Source organism: Dreissena polymorpha, chromosome 13 (assembly GCF_020536995.1).
Source record: "Dreissena polymorpha isolate Duluth1 chromosome 13, UMN_Dpol_1.0, whole genome shotgun sequence".
NCBI lineage: Eukaryota > Metazoa > Mollusca > Bivalvia > Myida > Dreissenidae > Dreissena > Dreissena polymorpha.
Genome location: NC_068367.1, coordinates 27,263,144 through 27,284,349, shown reverse-complemented (window position 1 = coordinate 27,284,349; position 21,206 = coordinate 27,263,144). Strand labels below are relative to the sequence as shown.

Sequence of the window (21,206 nt, the reverse complement as noted above, 5' to 3'; positions counted from 1 at the left end):
AAAGTAGGGAATACTACATATCCACAAAAGCCAATAACTTGATTAAAACATACATAACAAAGAACAAAACAATACTGCATATCAAACAAAATTATTGCAATATATTTAAAAGACTATTTATAAATGATAACATACTTTCTTTGTGGCTGATTAAGAAAAAAAGAATCAGGTGCGCTTGCTTTGGCGTAGGACTGGTCATCACCGAGACCATGGCCCTTTTGTCGGTGCCCTTGGGTCCTATGCATTTGCAAATGATGATGGTTTTCGGATAAACCTTTACCCTGTGCGAACAAGGAAACGAGTTTTCGAAGTTACAACTTAATCCAAAGACACACTAGTACGATATGCGCATAGGTCATTGAATCAAAAACAAAAAATAAGGCATCTCAATAAATCCTTCCAGTAAACTAGCGCAACGGGTCTGCTGCTTTCACTGCAGTCTCTCTTTTACGGTGACATCAGCGACGCCGCACTGACGTCAACGTTGTCCGAACTATATTTCAAGGTCTCAAAATGTACCGTTGGTCTGCACGAGCGAGAAAAATATGTGCATTATTAACGCATACACAGCGCAATTGTTACGCATACTTCGGCGTGTTACTTTTTACTGGTTATTAAAATCGGGAAAGAACCAGACATTTTCTTACTTAAAAAAAATAATAATAAAGGAACCAAATGATACTACCTATCACTGAAAATAATTGCATATGTAGGTTGGAAATTTAAAACAACTATTGCAATACATGGGTGTATGTTATTTAGTAAAATAAAGTTTGTTTTTAGCGGCTGCAAAAAGGAACCAGATGCACCACTTTTGGCGTAATACTTGTCGATATCGAGCCGAGAGTCCCCTCGGTCCCAAATCTTTCACTAAGATTATAAGTCCTCGGATATATCGTTGGTCTGCACGAGTGAGAAAACGCATTTCCGACAACTCTCGAGAAGACCAGGGATGTTGTGTAGGTCTCCAAGGCCCATTATCATGTACCAAGGATGATGGTCGCCGAATATACTGTTGGTCTTCTCGAGAAAAACGCATGTCAGACCTAAAAACTTATTGACAAAAACATGCTATTACAGCGAGTATGATCATAGTTTTTTTAATTTAAACTATTCAAGCATATCGAAGCAACTTTTCAGTACACTAGATACATCTTGGCCGCTGCTGCTAGCGCAGTCTCGTATGTATGGTTACGTCAGTGACGTCGCACTGACGTTAACAATGTCCGAAATGTACGAATAAATAGTTACTTTTAAATCGGATTAGGACGCTTCACCATCGAGGTCATCGCCGTTTTGTAGATCATCACGGTCCCTGATAGTGTGCCTTGGTTGAAGGTCTCCGGATTTACCATTGGCCTGCATGAACAAGAAAACGCACAATGCCACTTAAATAATCAATGAAGAAGACACGCTATTAAAGCTAGCATGAAACTTTATTCTATCAGAGGCACATTGACCGCTGCTTCCGGTGCGGACTCTCCTTAATGGTTACGTGTTAAAACCGCTTTTCATTTTATCATATCCCTTCGTAGCTGTTAACGTATGCAAACGAAATTAGGTACACAAAGCATATTTAGTATTAAGCTATCGCATAGTCTTGGCCAGAGGTAAGGGTCAAATACAACTTCAAGAGATGTTGCATAATACAAAATAAAATAATCTAATATTGAACAATACAAATAATACAACTATTTGCTATGCTTGAAGTCTATGCTCCCAATTAAAGTATTCAATATGCTTATAACTTCTTAAACAACAAGAAAACCAGCAACAAAAAGTACTACAATGGTTAGTTTGTTTAAAACTATTTATTTAAGTTTGATTGCATAGAAAGTCTTATATGTGAAAACTGTAAGTCAGTTTCCTGGGGTAGATCTAAAGAACGCTCCCGTAATGGGGATCAAATCAGTGACCTCTCGGTCGCAAGTCGGACGCAGTATCCACTACGCCACGACGACCTGTTACAGAACTACAATTGTTATAAGTACTACTACTTTTACAATTGCTAATACAACTACTTTTACCAATTCAAAATTCGATTCTATTATATCAAATTGCATGAATTAGAATGTCGTTGAATATTGACACATCAATAACGTTTTATCAAATATGTCAAAGCCGATGAAGATTCAAAGCAATCGTCTACAAGTATATGGATTGCAACGACTTTGGGATCATGTGTGCTAATAGTTGGCTTCACCACCACTGCTTGTTTGTGTATCCGAAGGAAGAAACGTAAGAATATAAATAAATATACTACATAATATGTTTGACATTTTGTCAACAAGAAGGGGTTGAACTTTTTTTAGAATTGATTCGTGTATGAAAGCTTCTTAATGATGTTTTTCTTTTATATAATACAAAATTTGATACTTCATTTCAATTACATCAACTTAATAAGCCATTTAGTTGTTTTCAATTCGAATCGCGATTATGCAATATTTTGATAGCAGAATTTGTATTAAAAAGGACACTCTGAATTAATAAAACATATTTAAATCTAACTGAGTAAAGTCATTTATGTATTTCAAATACAGGGAAGAGGGCTCTAAACGCCGTTCAACAGTAAGTTCATGCGTTTCACATACATTACTCTTTGTACTCATTTGGATAAATTTTGAAATAAAACTGAATTGTGAATATAAAATGGTATTTTTTTAATTGGAATCACAGTTATCGATAACATTGTATAGTTACAATATATTGATAGCGGCGTTTTTTATTGCTTAGGATTGAACTAAAAACGTCGGATATTCCACAAGGTGAGTGCTTGATATCATTCTAATACCAAGTAATATTAAGTACACAGTACGCCATACGTTATTTCTAAAATAATATATGCTTTAACTTTTTTGTGCAAATCGATGATTACGCAATGCGTTCACTCAATAAATTGTACACATACTTTTATTCACACTGTTATTAAAACAACACAGTTGTTAACTCTTAAGATGTATGTTATATATAAACAACCATTTATTGACAATTGTAATATATTCTATTTGCAGAATTGAGAGACAGCAACAGTGGTAATTATGATGTCTTGCCCGACGACAATAATATCGACAACAGCGGTAATTATGATGTCTTGCCCGACCAAATTAGTGACGACAACAGCGATCACTATGATGTATTGCCCGTCGACGGCCATGACGACTTTGTCGTTCCGTATGCAGTCGTCCCTTTCGACATTACAGAGCGCGAGGCGACACCAATGTACACGTCACCCCAGGTTTGTTGTACGATTTAAATTGATGATTCTAGTTGGCACAGATATATTTGATGTTCCCCATTTATTTCATTGTATTCGTTTTATCATCCATTTTTGGATCTGCTAATTGCAAATTTTCAAGAATAACTTAGGATACAAGCGAAGGTATTCCTGATCTTGTTTGGATTGCCAAACGTATATGTAAACTATAACAATTTCATGCCAATTAATTGGAAACCTAATTAGGTATATACATAAATAATCACCACAGCCGATGAATTTACAACGGTTTGACAGACAACACTTATAAACATGCACACATACAATTTTAAAAGTAATTGACTTTTCAAAGCTAATTGTGCGATTGTGAAATTGTGATTTTTTTTATCCCAAATGGTTTCCATCGTCCGGTGAAAGGTTTCCCAAAGCAGTGCAATACATTGTTATAATTTTAGGCTTTAGGCCTTTTGTTATGTTTTCTAACTGCCTTGTTTTGAAATGGCAATTGGTAGCTTGCCGTAGAGTGGCGTATGAGCGAATGGCTAGCTCATAGGGGTTTCAGTATTTCTCTATTTTCTTTAAATAAAGCAACAAATGACGGATGATTATCTGCACACTGGTTTGCGGGAATCCAGCTCTATGTTCTCAGCATCATCGTATGTATTGGGCCGAATAGGTGAGAGCGAAACTTCAATTCAGACACAGTCTGCAGTGACCGAATATCTAGACAATGCCGCAACATCGGAGACAAAGTACATGGCGTCCGAAGAACTGATAATTGTCGCTAAAGAAACAACAACTAACGCAAGCGGCGAAACGCAGGCTGATTACGATGAAGGTGAGCAAAACTTTAAAGCGGAAACAATTAACACTGACGCTAAACAGGAGAAAAATGAAGACAGTGGGGAAACTAATTACGCAGACCTAACATTGTTGGAGAATGACACACAAGGTGAGAAAACCGAACAACTCGGAAGCACAGAGTACGTTTTCGTATTCAAATAGGGTACTCTTAAAAACATTTTTTCCTAATAGGAATGTTTTCATATGGTTTTAGCCTATGCAGTCAATTGTTAAATTCCTCAAAGCAAATTTGCATGTATGTATTGCAAATATAAATATTTAACCTCATTATTTTTCTAGCTTTGTCGAAATAAACGACCTTTAAATAAACCTCATGATTTCAGAAATTATTGGATATAGTTGTCACGCACATAATAACGACGTATTGTTTATCCCATTTTTATATCGACATTGATGATATAACACCCCATGGAATAAACTAGTCTGTATCCCACCGTGTTTAATATACCTGTCGGCGTACATGGACTACTTTTTATACTACCACTGAAGGATTTTCATAAGAAATCTCTACAGTCGAGAAAACTTTAGCTTAAAAATTATATGACCTTCAACCTTTAGATCTAGTCAAGGGACATACTGTTTCGCCATCCGTGTTGGCATGTATGGCGTTCGTTGTTTGGTTTATTTGTGTTTTTCTTATTGGGGATTCTACTGTTTGTTGTTGTTTGTTAAACAGAAACCGAATATTTTGAAAATAGTGTACGATAAAAGACTAATAGATATAAATATCGATTACAGATTCGTTTGTTTGCTCGGCACGAATGCATCTACCAATACCCCAGGCTTTTGGTTCAGGTTTTTGTAAGCATCGCTAAATACACTCATAAGAACTGATTTCCTTAAACGAGTTAAGGAACATTGTTACTGGCAGTTAACAAACAACGTTTTCGAATCATCACTACGTGTTTAACACGCTATGATGGAATCGACGATCATTGGTTCAATTTTTGAATTACATGCTCTTCAACATATGAACAAACCATACTCTTTAAAACAAGGTTGATGGACGCCGACAGATAATAAAGAAATTTACGTAATTTAATAATAACGTTTATCATTTTGACACAAAGTATCATGCTGTTTGCCGATAACAAAAATTATAAGAACCCTATGAAAATCCAAAATGTGATCTTACGAATATTTAAGAAGCACAACACATCTTATTTGTTATGTTCGTATTATACAAATATCAAAGTTAATAATATGGCGGAAATATTGAAGTCTTTTGAACATAACAATTTCAAAATGCAATGGCATTCTTTCTAATTTAAACTATATTTAGCCATGCTTATTTTCAATGTTAAACTGGAATGTTAAAATGTTAGGCTAGACATTATAATTATTTTCTACATTTCGTTTCAAGTTTATTTCCGATGTAAACATGACTTGTTTTACTGTCATTTTGTGTAATGAAATACTTTAAGCTCAATTATGTTGCCATGTTTACTTCTTAGTTTAAAGAAGAATTGTTGACTGTTATGCTATGTGTATTTACAAACTTTTCATATGATAGTGTATTATATTATAAAAAAGATATATTTAATGTTTTGACTTTGACGTATATCCAACAGTAACCTTTAACTAATTGTAATTGCTAATTAACGTTATGTGATTATTTTCAAAACTACACGAGGCCTGTTTTTATGAATGTATATATACAGTATATGTTTTTACCAAAGATAATAAAATAATATTAATACTTTATATAACCTAGCGCAGTAGCACTGCACAATTTACGCAATGTACATAGTTTTTGCAATTTGCATGCCCCGACGGGAGGAATATAGTTTTCACACTGTCCGTCAGTAAGTTTCGAAGTCCACTCTTCGACTAAACAAGTTTTATCCGATCATACTACGCACTAAGAAATGGTGACTTTAATCTTGAAATTATTGCTCTTTTTATACCTATCGTTTGTACAGATCATATCTCGAAAACATTAAGAGGTATCAATTTGAAACAAAATACAGAGGCAAGTCTAATTAAGGGGATGTGATGTGCACACTGAAAGCTCCTTTCCTGTGTAAAGTTATTGTCCGTTATTTACACTTTCTCCCATTTTTGTAGAGTTATTGCCTTATGATAATTTTCACTTATAATAGATCCGGATAATTGCTCGAAAAGTCACAGCGTGTAATATATGTAGCGGGAAGATGTAATGCTATAGAGTGGGGGCTTTCGGTTATTTCTGGCAAATGTCTTGTCTTATTTTGTTAAACGAGCGAAGCAATCGTGTCTCGAACATATTTGTTCGAATATGAAGAATTGTTCGCTGTATAATACATTGTTGAAACCGCAATTTTAGTCTCAAGCTTACTATTTATGTGAATTGTTGTTGATCTGAAAAACATTTTAAAATTCTTTTCTAAATATCATGTACAAACATGGAGCATGAATGGTTTACTTCGTTCTTAAAATTATGTAAAACGACGTTAGTTAACATGACTATGACTTGAACAATTCACGTGTGAAAATCTTTTAATGAAATCACGGTTTCAATACGAATTACTAAATGTGGCAAGAAAATAGATTAAATGACATATTTTTTAATTGATAATTTTTGCCCAATGATTCTTTTAAAGTTATGTGTTTTTTATTATTATGCTTCATTAAACTTACGTTATATTTTATGTGAAAATTTGCGAAAATGTATCAGGGAATTTACAGATAACTGTCAAATCTGACATGCTGCATGCACATCTTACCTTTGGAAAGGATTACATCGTATGTTCAACTACCAATGCCATAGTTGCATAATAGTCGGCATATATTCCTAATTCAAATAGTCTATTTCAGTGATGTTGTTTCGTGACACGTGTTTATTTTGCTACTATTTCTAGGCGTGGCATATTTATGTTACTACTTTATTCTTACTTTATAATCCGTTATAACTATTCTGATTTATTATTGCTCTAAACATAAGTGTTTTTCTTTTAAAGGCTGTATATTTCAGTAATTGTAATGATATATTTCATCATGATTATTATAGATCTTCTTTACTAAAAAATGAAAGTTTCGATTGTATAACAAAAACAATCATTCAATAAGCTGATTTTCTGACTTATGATTATTTCACACGATTTGTGCTCGATTTTATTAAATTTTACAGAGATGCAAGGAACATATTATTCTTCTAAACACTGTTCTTGTCTAGATTTATTCCGTGTTTATCATTACGGATATGTATAAGAAACATAATCATCTTATATGCTTGTATGTCAAGCTATTTAATTTTCCAGAATTTGATTTGTTACTACCAAATTGTTATTTGACCATTATTTAAAAAATAGTATCTTCATTCAAGTAAAGAGTATTTATATGACTGAAAAAAATGTTATTAACTTTAAAACAGTTCTAAACAGTAAATGCTCTAATTTAAAATTATTATGTATCCATATTAATATATTTACAAAAAAAATTATACTCGTTAAAAGCCAACATATATTATGTCATGTATCTTTGTATTGTATATTTGTCAAATGATAAGCTTGTAATGCTTAAGATGAATAAATATTATGTTCTGTATTGTTCTTAAGCATATTGAACGGCTTTAAATAATGTATTGTCACATGCAAACCATGGTAAATAATTAGTTAGCAATTGCAATGTTTTTTGGAAAATGAACGATAACTGTAATTCTTTATTCCAAGTTAATAACATACTGGTGTAAATTTTCAATGTTAAAAAATCAATATTCGGGAATTAAAGAGGGAACCAGCGCGAGTAATGGCGGCTGTTTGTAATTTCGTGAATATTAGGGATTAAGCAATACCAACATTTTGCAACCGTGTATTTTTTGAGTCTGTGCAACCCTTGATAAATAATGTAAGAAGAAAGACAGATTGGCATGGATCTGAATTAAGGTATAACGACAAGGTATTTTTTTCAATGTAAATGTTTTGGGTGCGGCCATGTTAATTTTGTACCAGATGTTACCTGTGTGGTATACGGTGTTAATTCAGGTATAAAGGTTCAATGTTCAATGTGATGGTCACCAACGGTCGATAAAATTGACTATACTGTGCAAAACTAATAAGGTGAGTCACAAGATGTCGACTTTAGACAAAAACATAAAATGACATAAACTCCGCTAGTAGCATCGGTGACATTGAATACAAGCATCACCACACAAAACCAACAAACTCTTAAAAGTCAAAAACGCGTAAGCCAATAAGTCGAAAATTGGAGAGACAAATTGGAAACCAAATTGCATCGTTTCCCTTCAAAATAAAAGACATTAAAATTAAACTTAAATACTTAAATAATAAATTGGCAACTGTTTCATCAACCGTTGATAGGTCAATTCAAGAAATAACACACACATGAAACAACTAATTCAACAGGACGATACACGAATGAGAGGTACCATGAAGGAATTATTATCGGGCATCAAAGACGAAATCGTGAAGAGACTCTCAATGCAAATCGAAGTGCTGGAGTCAAGGATATTTCAAAGCAAGGATGAAACATGAAATTATACACCTAAACACGAAACGTGCAGAACAAAAATAAGTGAAATTCAAGCTAGCACATTATATCGTCAGGAACGAAACTGAAAGGAGGAAAGTAGAATAAAAGCTGCGCCATGAGCGCATGATACGCCCGTCGTTCGCCAATGAAGTAGTAAGGTAATAAATAACCCTTTGAATCATTTTTTTACTTAAGTTTATTTGTATTTGAATACATGGTTTATTTTATAAGTACATGAGCATGGAAATCACGAAATTTTGACGAACAAAGTCCCATAACTCTGGAACGACAATTCAGAATTCCGTCAAAAACGAAAGGGAATCAGGGTTTATCAATATTAAGATTGTGTTGAAATTTGAAAAAAATCCATCGAAGGATATTTGAGCTACAGTAGGACATTCAATGAAATCACGAAATTTTGACGAACAAAGTCCCATAACTCTGGAACGACAATTCAGAATTCCGTCAAAAACGAAAGGGGATCAGGGTTTATCAATATTAAGATTGTGTTAAAATTTGAAGAAAATCTGTCAAAGGATATTTGACGTAGCGTACGACATTAACAGACGGACGGACGGACGGACGGACAGACGGACGCGGGGTATACCATAATACGTCCCGTCATAGACGGGCGTATAAAAAATCCATCGGGGGATATTTGAGCTACGGTAGGATACATGAACAACAATAACATTTAAGGTCACAGTGACCTTGACCTTAGAATGAATGACCTTGAAATGACCAGTGGTCATCTAAGTGTGCTTGCAAACCTTCATGTCAAGTTTGAAGACTCTATGTCCAAGCATACCAAAGTTATAACAATTTTAACATTTTAACATTTAAGGTCACAGTGACCTTGTGTGACCTTGACCTTAGAATGAATGACCTTGAAATGACCAGTGGTCATCTAAGTGTGCTTGCAAACCTTCATGTCAAGTTTGAAGACTCTATGTCCAAGCATACCAAAGTTATAACAATTTTAACATTTTAACATTTAAGGTCACAGTGACCTTGACCTTCAAATGAATGACATTGAAATGACCAGTGGTCATCTTCTAGTACTGGCCAATCTTTATTTCAAGTTTGAAGACTCTAGGTACAAGCATACCAAAGTTATAACATGAAATAAGAACTTTAACATTTTTACATTCAAGGTCACAGTGACCTTGACCTTCAAATGAATGACCTTGAAATGTCCAGGGGTTACTTACTAGTTCTGGCCAACCTTCATGTCAAGTTTCAAGACTCTAGGTCCAAGCATACCAAAGTTATAACAACTTTAACATTTTTACATTCAAGGTCACAGTGACCTTGACCTTCAAATGAATGACCTTGAAATGTCCAGTGGTTACTTACTAGTTCTGGCCAACCTTCATGTCAAGTTTCAAGACTCTAGGTCCAAGCATACCAAAGTTATAACAACTTTAACATTTTTATATAGCTACAGTAGGACATTCAATGAAATCACGAAATTTTGACGAACAAAGTCCCATAACTCTGGAACGACAATTCAGAATTCCGTCAAAAACGAAAGGGGATCAGGGTTTATCAATATAAAGATTGTGTTAAAATTTGAAGAAAATCTGTCAAAGGATATTTGACGTAGCGTACGACATTAACATACGGACGGACGGACGGACGCGGGGTATACCATAATACGTCCCGTCATAGACGGGCGTATAAAAAGTGTCAAATCAATATCGCCGAAGCAACAGCATCATAATCAGCGGAAAAACGCATATCAAAGAACTAGAAGGCTAAAACAATTCAAGCCATCCGAAACAGCTGATGAAACTACCAAATACATGGTGGAAACATTAAACAGCAAACTGGACTGCCAAATAACCACCAGCGAAATCGATATCGCCCATCACTTAAAGAAAGAAAGAACCGGAAGAAAATAAGGACAATATTGTGCGCATTCAGTCCAGGCTTCTTCGTAATACAGTGCTTAGGCAATGTCGTGTCCTCAGCCAAGCAGGTGTATTAATTAGAGAAGACCTCACGCCTCTGAATTTGGCGGTCTTTATGAGTATATAAAGAACAAGAGCACCGCCTAGCGGATGCAGACCGCTCATCTATTTTAGTTTTTAAAGGTAAAGGGACCTTTCTCAATACTTCAATCAACAAGAGATGTGTTTGTCAGAAACACAATGCCCTCTATTGCACCGCTTTGAAGCCATAAATTTGACCTTTAACCTTGAAGGATGACCTTGACCTTGACCTTTCATCACTCAAAATGTGCAGCTCCATGAGATACACATACAGGCTAAATATCAAGTTGCTATCATCAATATTAAAAAAAAAGTTATGACCAAACTTTAATAAAGGTTTAAGTTTTAGGAAAGAAAAATACAATGATATTTGACCTTTTACCTTGAAGTTTGACCTTAATCTTAACTTTTTAACACTCAAAATGTGCAGCTCCGTGAGATACGCATGCATGCCAAATATGAAGTTGCTTTCTTCTATATTGCAAAAGTTCTAAAACTTTAACTAAGTTTAAAGTTTTGGAATGAAGGAATTAATGACAGACAGACAGGCCAAAAACAATATACCCCGATCTTTCGATCCGGGGGCATAAAAAGGAGGAAGGGGTGGGGGTGGTGAGGGGTGGTCAGATGTGTTTAGTGGGGGGGGGGTGGTCAATTATTACATTTTCTCACAAAAAATAAGAAACAAACTAAAAAAGGGGAGGATCTTTGGGTGAAATGGTTGTACGGTCTTTCAAAAATAAAATTTAATATTTGTGTTTTTGTAACACCATGTTTCAAAAATAAAATTGTTCGGGGAGGGGTCGGGGGGAGTGAGAGGAAGGTATAGTGTGAGGATGTGGTCATTTAGTCGATGATCTTTCAAAAATAAGAAAACATGGAAGAAACAATTGGCGGGGGGGATTCTGAGGTGTGGCGTGGGGATGGTTTGGGTGGAGTTTATTGTGGTTTGTCAGGTAAGTGTTGTTTTGTCAAAGTATGGATCATACATAAAGAATTTATGGCAATTTTAGCAAACATAAATAATTTGACCTTAACAGTATAGGTCATTAACAGGCTAGGTCTAATCTAACTTGCCAGGTACAATACCCTCATTATAGTATGAAAGTATTTGAACTTTGAAAGCAATCGCCGTGATACTTTAGAAGTAAAGTGGATCTAAACACAAAATTTAACCAAATGTTCAAAGTTACTAAGAACAAAATGCTCACAATTCCGTCAAAATGCCAACCAGACTTATGCAACTTGTCTTTTACAGTCCCCGTATGATAGTAAGCGAGTGTTCCGAGTCTGAAAGCAATAGCTATGATACTTTGGGAGTAAAATGGACCAAAACACAAAACTTAACGAAATTTTTTCAATTTTCTAAGTATAATGTGGCCATAATTCTGTCCAACTGCCAGTCAGACTTACATAACTTTGCCTGCACAGTCCCCTTATGTTAGTTAGTAAGTGTTGTACGTATGAAAGTAATAGCTTTAATTCTTTTGGAATAAAGTGGACCTAAACACAAAACTTTACCAAATTTTCAATTTTCTTAGTATAAAAAGGGAACATAACTCTGTAAAATTGCAGCCAGAGTTATCTTAATTTGCCTGCCCATTCCTCTCATGATAGTTAGTAAGTGTACCAAGTTTGAATGCAATAGCTTTGTTACTATATGAGAAAAATGGACCTAAACACAAAACTTAACCGGACGCCGACGTTCATGTGATGACAATAGCTCTTCTTTTTCAAAACATAGATGAGCTAAAATGACTGACTGGGTATCCAGTGTATGGACTCGTAATGTGGTTATTTTTTTCACTAATGCACATGTACATGTAACCCGCGTACATTTTGAGGACTGGGTAGACCTGGTTAGACCTGCATTGGCCAAAACGACCTGCGAAATAACGGCGATCGGTGTCGTCACTTTTCATCAGTGGGCAGTATACATTTGTTTATAATTGTGCTTCTATGCGCGACATACCTTGTAAGATTGATGTAGTTTAAACAGTTCATAAATATTTTGAAGCTTTTTTGCAGCTTAACAAGATAAACGCTTGTCTTTCTAATAAGGTTAACACGGAAAATAAGTTGTGAAATATACTTTTTTTTAATATTTTACAAAATCAAAATTTATATTGTAAATTTAGATAAAATGTAAAAAGCAAAAGTTATACATAAGAAGTAATACATTTTGTGATAATAAATATTGATCACTTAAATGGTATAGTCTTCTCCATAAGAGTATATTTTATAGTGCAAACTTATTGTAAAAAATAAATTAGTAAAACGTATATATAAAATACCTATATGTGTTGCATAAAATTAACTCAATATTTGATAGTGACAAATATAATATCACTTATTTAAAAGAAATAGCTTGTATAAATATATAAAAAATTATAGATATACTACTAATAATGAAATAGTGTTCTCATAGTATCGCATAGTGTGTGGCTGTACTTTAATTAGGGTTGTTTATTTGCACCATATAGTGCAAAAGATATGACGCCGATCTTCATCTGTTTTTCCCGAACATTTTTTTCGCAATCCACGAAATATGTCAGTTCTTGATCGCTTTACCTTATTTGACTCAATAAAGGACACATCTAGTACGAATAAATCGTAGTTACATAATGGTTTCAACATTTGATTCGCTAATTGTGTGGCAATACTGAACAAGAGCACCGCATAACGGGTGCCACGCTCGGCTGCGAAAGCTTGTCAGAATTTATTTTTTAGAGGACCTTGACCTTTGACCTAGTGATCCAAAATGAGTGTGGCGTGTAGAACTCATCAAGGTGCATCTACATATGAAGTTTCAAAGTTGTGGGTGGAAGCACTTTGATTTAAGCACGACGCCGGACGGCGGACGGCGGACGACGAGCAGGCTATGACAATACATCGGGTTTTCTCCGAAAACAGCCTCGCTAAAAATCAACTCGAGAAATGGCAATGTATTTTAATGTCGTGCAACACGAACGACTGTTTTGAAGTAGAGTCATTCTTCCCAGGTGCTTAATAAATACAGTCTTATTAGTACGGTCAAAAATGTAATGTCAAGCCTAGTCACATCTAATATATGCCTTTGGCGTACCATCTGAAGAGCTTAAATGATAATGGCAAAACATCGATGTTTGACTTATAAGCACTACGAGTGTTCATTTGTATAGATTGTTTTTAGCTAAAAATGATAAGTATAATGATATAATTCACACCAAAATAACAACGACGTTTATTATAACTCATGTTTTATATATTAATCAAGCCATAACAAGCTGGATTCGAAATATAATGCGTACTAAGTTAAGCATCGCATTTTTTTTTCATGATTATAATGCAATAGCTTGCTAATTTTGAATTAATTCTATCCAAATTACATATTTGGACAATCAGTGTAAGCATGTTTTAAATAAATGACATATAATTTGTTCTTCATCGACAATTATAGTAATTGAAATTATCGTACATGGACATTTTGCTTATGATTTACCTAGTTGAATGACATATTATTTAACATTAACAAATACACCCAAGCTGCCGATCGTGTACCGAAATATATCATTCTTTATATTCAAAAGTAAACATAATAGTGCCGATCATATAATCAGTTGACAGAGGTCTTTGCTTTACAACGAGTTATACGGGCGACAGTTTACTTTATTTTTATTTTACAATTTAGCTTATTGAGTAACATTAAACATTAAGACCGATTCAAACTTCCATGCATGAAATATATTGTTAATTTATGTTGCCGGCCTCGCCAGCCGTAGTGGGTGGAGAATGAATACCAACAACGGTTGATGTTTCCCCGTGCAGACAATTAATATGAATTAATCTGCAACAATAGCATTGAATTATATAATGAAGATAAACGGATTAATGTTAAGGAATAGACGATAACTCATTTTGATGTAGCAAACATATAACAATGCAAACAATGCAACCGCATCGACATGTTCAACAACACAATATTATTTCAATATAATAATAATAATAATAATAATAATAATAATAATAATAATAATAATAATAATAATAATAATAATAATAATAATAACAATAATAATAATAATAATAATAATAATGATAATAATAACATGAACTAACTGCAGATATATGTAAATATAACTGCTAAATGCTGAGCACAAAGGAATGGCGTCTAGCTTTCTGATTGCCGCTGTCTTGTTTGAAAAGTGGCGCAACGGATTGAAAATCACATGCTCGTGCGCATAAACGGTGTTAGCATGAACTACAACAATAGTGATTAAATACTACAAATACTACCACTACAATACTAATACCAATTGACTATGCCTACTTAAAGATAGTGGCTTGGAACTTGGAAGATTTCTAAGAGAGAACTTTTAAAATATAAAATATATTTAATCACCCTATGACAATATAATCACCCTATGACAATATCTCCCCGGTGAATAAACGGTGTCCCGACATTTGAATTAATATCAACCCCTAGAGAAACAAATAATTAAGTAGGGTTCTTATATTTTAAGGAAATATTCTCAAACTTTTAACTTAAAGTATGTCAGAACCGGCTATACCAGAACTATACCAGAACTACTGAATAACAAACGCGTATATAGTGAAACATCTATATATTTTAAACATTCATCGCATTTTGAAAATTTAAAGCTGACATAAAGCAAAATTCACATTGTTAAAGGCATGCATATTTATGATGCAAAACAATAACACAAGTGATACATATTAACGATATTCTATTAATATATATTAATATATATCACAATTTAAAAAAACACACACACTCTCCGATTTCACTAACGGTCAACGTTCATTTAATACAGTTTGTCCTATTCCACAAGGTTCACTGTCTCATTACACAAAATCGCTAAATATTTCGTTTCCTAGTGGAACGGCGTAAAACTGGAACTTTGTCAACACACGATTTTTTGTCGTCCAGTGAAACTGTACTTCCGGCTCTCCGCTGCGGAATGACATATGGTGGTATGTCTACAAGTTCACTCTGTTGGTGCATAACTTTAGATTGTGGAACACCGTCATTACTGGTTAAGTCCACTCCAAAGGGTAATAACAGATTGCGATGAAGGCGACGTATGCGTTTAGCTCTCGGATCATCCCTCCTGACGTCGTAGACAGAATTTCAGGATTAGGTTGGCCTATAGCTACATACGGCGTATCTTCCCAGCGATCAGCTATTTTCTGCTTTCCCTTTAATACAACATTTCGCACAAGGACAAGATCCCCAGGTTGAATTTTAGCAGCTCTTGCCTTCATGTCATGTTGACGCTTATTAGCTTCCGCCGTCCTGTTAGCAATCTCTTTAGCTTTGTGGTATGAAGTAGCTAATCGTTCACGGAGTTTTCGAGCGTATTCATTCTTATACTTCGCACCAATATCGTCTGTGTTGAGACCTAGAAGCGCATCCACTACTAACCTGGGGTGACGCCCAAACATTAAGAAGTAAGGTGCGTACCCGGTACTATTGTGAATAGTCGAGTTATATGCATGGACCATTGGGCTTACATAGTCTTTCCAGTTGATTTTCTTATCCTCTTCTAGTGTACCTAACATTTGTATTAAGGTTTGGTTAATCCTCTCGACTATACCATTGTCCATTGCATGATAAGGAGTAGTCCGAGATTGCTGTATGCCAGCAAGTTGACTTATCTCTTGAATGAGGCTGGACATAAAATTTGCTCCTTTATCATTATGAATCCTTTCTGGAAAACCGTAATGAGCGAAGAAGTTTTCAAAAAGGACACGAGCTGTCTGGTTGTTGGTAGGAAATGCTTGGGTATATCTGCTGAAATGGTCAGTGATTACGAGGATATTCTCATAGCCACCTTTAGATCTCTCGAGACTGAGAAAATCTAAACACACCATTTTCATAGGAGCAGATGTCTGGATACTTACCAATGGAGATGCCTCTGCATGTGTCTTGCGCCGAATGCATCAAGGACAACTGGCTACGTTGCGACTAATGAAAGTGTCCATACTAGGCCAGTAAAATCTCTGTTTGAATAATGACGTAGTGCGACCCCTACCCTGATGGCCTCGATCATCGTGAAGGGCACGGAACACTTCACCCCGTAACTGACTGGGTAGTATAAGATGTCTATACAACTGGTTCCAATAATTGGCTATACGATAAATAACGCCGCCCATCAGTTCCAATTTGTTCCAGTCTCTTAAATACTTCTGTGCAGCTGAAAACTCACTCGAGGTCGGCTGAGAAGTCGGCCTGGTGCCTTGCTGGATATGGTTTATGAGTTCGGCAATTACAGTATCAGACAGTTGAGATTGTCGCAAATCTTTCGAACTCAAAGCATATGCTTGTATGACGTCGTCCGGAACAGTTGTTTCTTGTTCAAGTTCGGCTATCATGTCGGGATCAGCTATACTTTAACATAAAGGTGCTTCTTCGTCGGTAGCCATCACAGCTGTAGCCAATACAAATATAACATCTGTATCCACCGTTATTCTGCTGAGTCCATCCGCATCGGCATTCTGACGTCCGGCGCGATAGCGCGGTGTAAACTCGTAATAAGCCAATGCTGCCATCCAACGCAAGTGGTGACATTGGTGAGAGGGTTATTGTCAGTAACCACTTCAAACTTGGTTCCATATAGATAGTCATGGAATTTTTCCGATATCGCCCACTTCAAATCGAGGAATTCCAGTTTATGGGCTGGGTAATTCATTTCAGCTGGACTCAGAGAGCGACTGGCATACGCAATCACCCTTTCCTTCCCATCTTACTTTTGATAGAGGACTGCGCCAAGACCTTGTGAAGAAGCATCGGTGTGCACAATGAACGGAAGTTCATAGTTTGCATAGACAAGAATTGGAGGATTAATCAACTTCCTTTTTAACTAGGGATGCAAGAGGTTAACCGGTTAACCTACCGAACGACCAGTTATCCGGTTACATTTTCGGCAAAAGGTTAACCTGGAAAAAAAATATTTGATTATGTTTGTTTTTTTCATCGAATAACTTGTACGTTTTTACTTTTTTCGCGTGACATACTGCCAAATTGCGCTGGCGACTAGTTAAAACAACATGCCGCACAGTCGACGGTAATAAACACAGCAATAAAGCAATAAATCAATACCTTTATGAAAACAAATAGGGGTACGTTTTGATAATTGGCACCATTGTTTTGTTTGACTCGCGAAAATTTAACTAGCGAACTGCGGGTTGTGGGGGCTATTAGCGAAGACGTAATTGACGCGTTTATCGACCTCGCGATAAAAAACAGTTTAGACAATGCACGTTGTTTTTTTTATGTTTTGTTAACCAATATCCAACACTGATTGCTCTCGAAAATACCGTGTTTTATAAGTAACAATTTTATCAAGAAATGAATTCGTAGTTAAAATCTTGTCGAGTTTACGTCGTATTTGTTTCTGAGAAATTATTACCATTGTTGTTATTTACGTCACCAACGATGCCACCATTACCGTCCGAGGTATGGAAACACTTCAGAAAATCGGCAGACAAGAGCACTGCATCTTGTCTGTTATGCACTGCAACAATTCAACTGCATGGCGGCACCTCAAATCTGCGAAATCATATTAAATTTAGGCATCCGTCCGTTGACAACAACAAGGCCAGTCCGGATGTGGCAAAGCAACCGACGTTACACAAGGTTTTTGGCCCCCGTCCTTCGTCGAGCAAGGCGATCAATCAGACCCTTGCAAATTTCGTGGTCCAGGTAAACGTGCCCATAAAAATCGTCGAACACGAGAGTTTTCGTCATCTGATGCAACTTCTGAATCCGCAGTACGAGGTGCCTTCTCGAACAACCGTCAGGGCGCGCATTGACCAGCAGTATGATGACGCAAAGAACTCTCTGCTGTCCAGTCTTCAGGGAAGCACGTCAGTCGCCCTCACAACTGACTCCTGGACATCCAATGCCACAGAGGCATACCTCACAGTAACCGTACACTACATAAAAGAAGACTGGTCAATGGAGTCGCGCATACTAATGACCCGCGCCATACCTGAGCGACACACCGGCGAAAACCTTGCTATTCGCCTTAAGGACTGTGTGGATGAGTTTGGTCTGAAGGGACGTGTTGTAGCATGTGTTCACGACAATGCCAGAAATATGGACTTAGCCGGTCGTCTGTGTCCGGACTGGCAGGACCTCCCGTGTTTCGCGCACACCCTTCAGTTGTGCGTGAAGCCGGTCATGGACATTCCGTCAGTAGCAGACGTGATGTCGAGAGCACGAAAGATCGTCGGCCACTTCCGGCACTCCACAACCATGACAGCAGAGCTGCGATCGCGACAATTTGTCATGCAACTTCCTGACCATGACCTAATTCAGGATGTTCCGACTCGCTTGAATTTGTCGCAGATGATGTTGCAACGCCTTGTGGAGCAGCGTCGTGTTGTTACCGAAATCCTACTCAACCCACGCCTAACAGGGAAGCGTGACAGGGGTCTCCTGCTGACCGACGCTTAGTGGGAGATTGCCGGAGACGTTGCGTCTGCGTTGCAAGACCTCACAGAGGCAACACATAACATGTGTTCCAACACGCATGTCTCGTCATCCGAGATATATCCCGTTGTTTGTGGATTGCTCATTAACAGTCTGAGCTGCTCGAGTGACGATAGTGCGTTGATAAGTCGCGTGAAGGAGACACTAAGGGACGAGTTGAAACGCCGTTTCCGGCCTTACGAGACTGAGACGGCCGCAAGCATACCGGTCGTAACATCTCTACTAGATATCCGGTACAAGCGCCTTAACTTCCTGCCACCGGAACTGAAGAATAAGACGCGTACAGCACTCGAAGGAATGATGGAGGAGGTACCACTACGTGTTCATACCCGAGATGATAGTCAGCAGCCTCCGACTAAAAGGCCAAGGTTCAGCTTCCTGATCACATCCCCGACAGAGGCTACAAACCATGAAGATGAGTTGGATGCGTTCATGCGGGTGAATTGTGAACCCGATGGCGACCCGTTGGTGTGGTGGTGTGAACACAGACAACGTTTCCCAACAATAGCGCATGTCGCCCAGAAGCTGTTGTCCGTGCCATCGACATCCGTGCCATCGGAGCGAGTGTTCTCAAAAACAGGGCGTCTTGTTACAAAGGCTCGCAACCGCATCAGCCACACGCTTGTTGACAAGGTCATTTTCTTGACCAAATGAACAATGTTGTGCTTTGCATGTTGTGCAAACACTTGTATATGTGATGTTTTGTTTGAACTGTCCGATTGATTTTCACTGTTTGTAGTGTATAATTGATTTATTCTGCAGACAGAACTAGGAACTGTGAATAAAAAACTCAGAATCTGAATTTGTGTGCTTTATTTTACCCACATTTTTAAATGTAAAATGAACATTAAACGATAATAATTCGGCCACAGACGCTAAAATGCAAATAACAAAATAATTGATAATATGCAATTATCCAATAAAGAGAGATGCGGATTCGTTGAAACACATGACCCTCTTTACGTCAACCTGAAAGAAAAAAAACATGTTAATATTATGTCAATTTGAGCTTTAAAAATGGAAACATAATTATCAAAGAAACACACCATTGTGTGAGCGATATGACGCGAACGTACTATAAGCGGCCCAATCAAAAATAAAATAATGACGCAAGCGATCTCAAATTAGAAATTACTTTCGTTTCTATAGAGCGGTTTGAGCGGTATAACATTTGTATGTACTTTAACATTGAAACTACCTAACGCGTTTCGGTTAACCGGTTAATAACCGGTTACGGCAAAAGGTTAACCGGTTACTGATTTTTGTAACCTCTTGCAACCCTATTTTTAACTCATCAAAAGCCGATTGTTGCTCATCAGTCCAGACAAACGGGACTTTCTTGGACGATGCACGTCGTTTTTGTTTATCCCTGGATTTGTTAGTGTTACCAATCAACAGGTTGTTAAGAGGTCTTGCAATCTTTGAAATGTTTTTAATAGAACGCCTGTAATATCCAACATTCCCTAGGAATTTTCGGACGTCCTGCACATTGCAAGGAACGGGCCAATGTTTCACCGTTTCAGTCTTTTCTGGGTCGGTACTTATTCCCTCCTCGGACACAACATGGCCGAGATAAGTTATTTTGGTTTTGAGAAATTCACATTTGGATGGCTTAATTGTAAGATTGTAGGAAGCTAATCTGGACAAAAAAACTGATCCAACCGCTGGATATGACTTTGAATATCGTTGGAAAAAATGACGATGTCTTCCAAGTAGATGAAGCAGTCTCGGAGATTAAGATCTCTCATGCAACGTTCCATCAATCGTTGGAAGGTTGCGGGTGCATTGCATCACCCAAAGGGCATACGGTTGCACTCATAAAATCCAAGGCCTCCAACCTGAAACGCAGTCTTTTGTTATCTTCCTCATGAAGTTCTACCTGCCAGTACCCGGCTTTTAAGTCTACTTTAGAAAATTATTTGGACCCAGATAGCAAGCGTAAGGTGTCATCAATTCGTGGTAAAGCATAACTGTCTTTCTTCGTTCTTTCATTAAGTTTCCGGAAGTCGATGCAAAATCAAATTGTACCATTTTTTCTTTCTCACCATTACACAGTTTGAAGACCAAGGACTTCTTGATTCTCGAATTGCTCCCATGTCCAGCATTTCTTTCAGGTGTTCTCTGACTTCATTAAATACTCCAGGTGGGCTTCTTTGATATGGCTCTT

At 36.8% G+C, this 21,206-nt stretch overlaps 2 protein-coding genes across 2 annotated transcripts in view; both read left to right on the top strand.

The window, feature by feature from the left end:
- The window catches only part of LOC127854535 (uncharacterized), a 66,897-nt gene extending 59,296 nt beyond the window's left edge, over positions 1-7,601 (top strand). Inside the window, exons 25-30 of the mRNA XM_052389600.1 lie at positions 2,122-2,238; positions 2,541-2,568; positions 2,734-2,765; positions 3,012-3,235; positions 3,803-4,166; positions 4,817-7,601. Of these exons, the coding sequence (XP_052245560.1) occupies positions 2,122-2,238; positions 2,541-2,568; positions 2,734-2,765; positions 3,012-3,235; positions 3,803-4,166; positions 4,817-4,893 (842 nt within the window). The 3' untranslated portion in view covers positions 4,894-7,601. The remainder of the gene's footprint in view (positions 1-2,121; positions 2,239-2,540; positions 2,569-2,733; positions 2,766-3,011; positions 3,236-3,802; positions 4,167-4,816) is intronic.
- A 10,379-nt stretch (positions 7,602-17,980) lies between these two features.
- LOC127854534 (zinc finger BED domain-containing protein 4-like) lies at positions 17,981-19,003 on the top strand. The gene has a single exon (XM_052389599.1). It carries the CDS (start codon positions 17,981-17,983, stop codon positions 19,001-19,003), a length of 1,023 nt encoding a protein of 340 aa, XP_052245559.1.
- Positions 19,004-21,206: the final 2,203 nt, after the last annotated feature.

What these genes read in the sequence shown, in the direction of transcription:
- LOC127854534 (XM_052389599.1), top strand. Translation starts at nt 17,981, where the DNA reads ATGCCACCATTACCGTCCGAGGTATGGAAACACTTCAGAAAATCGGCA.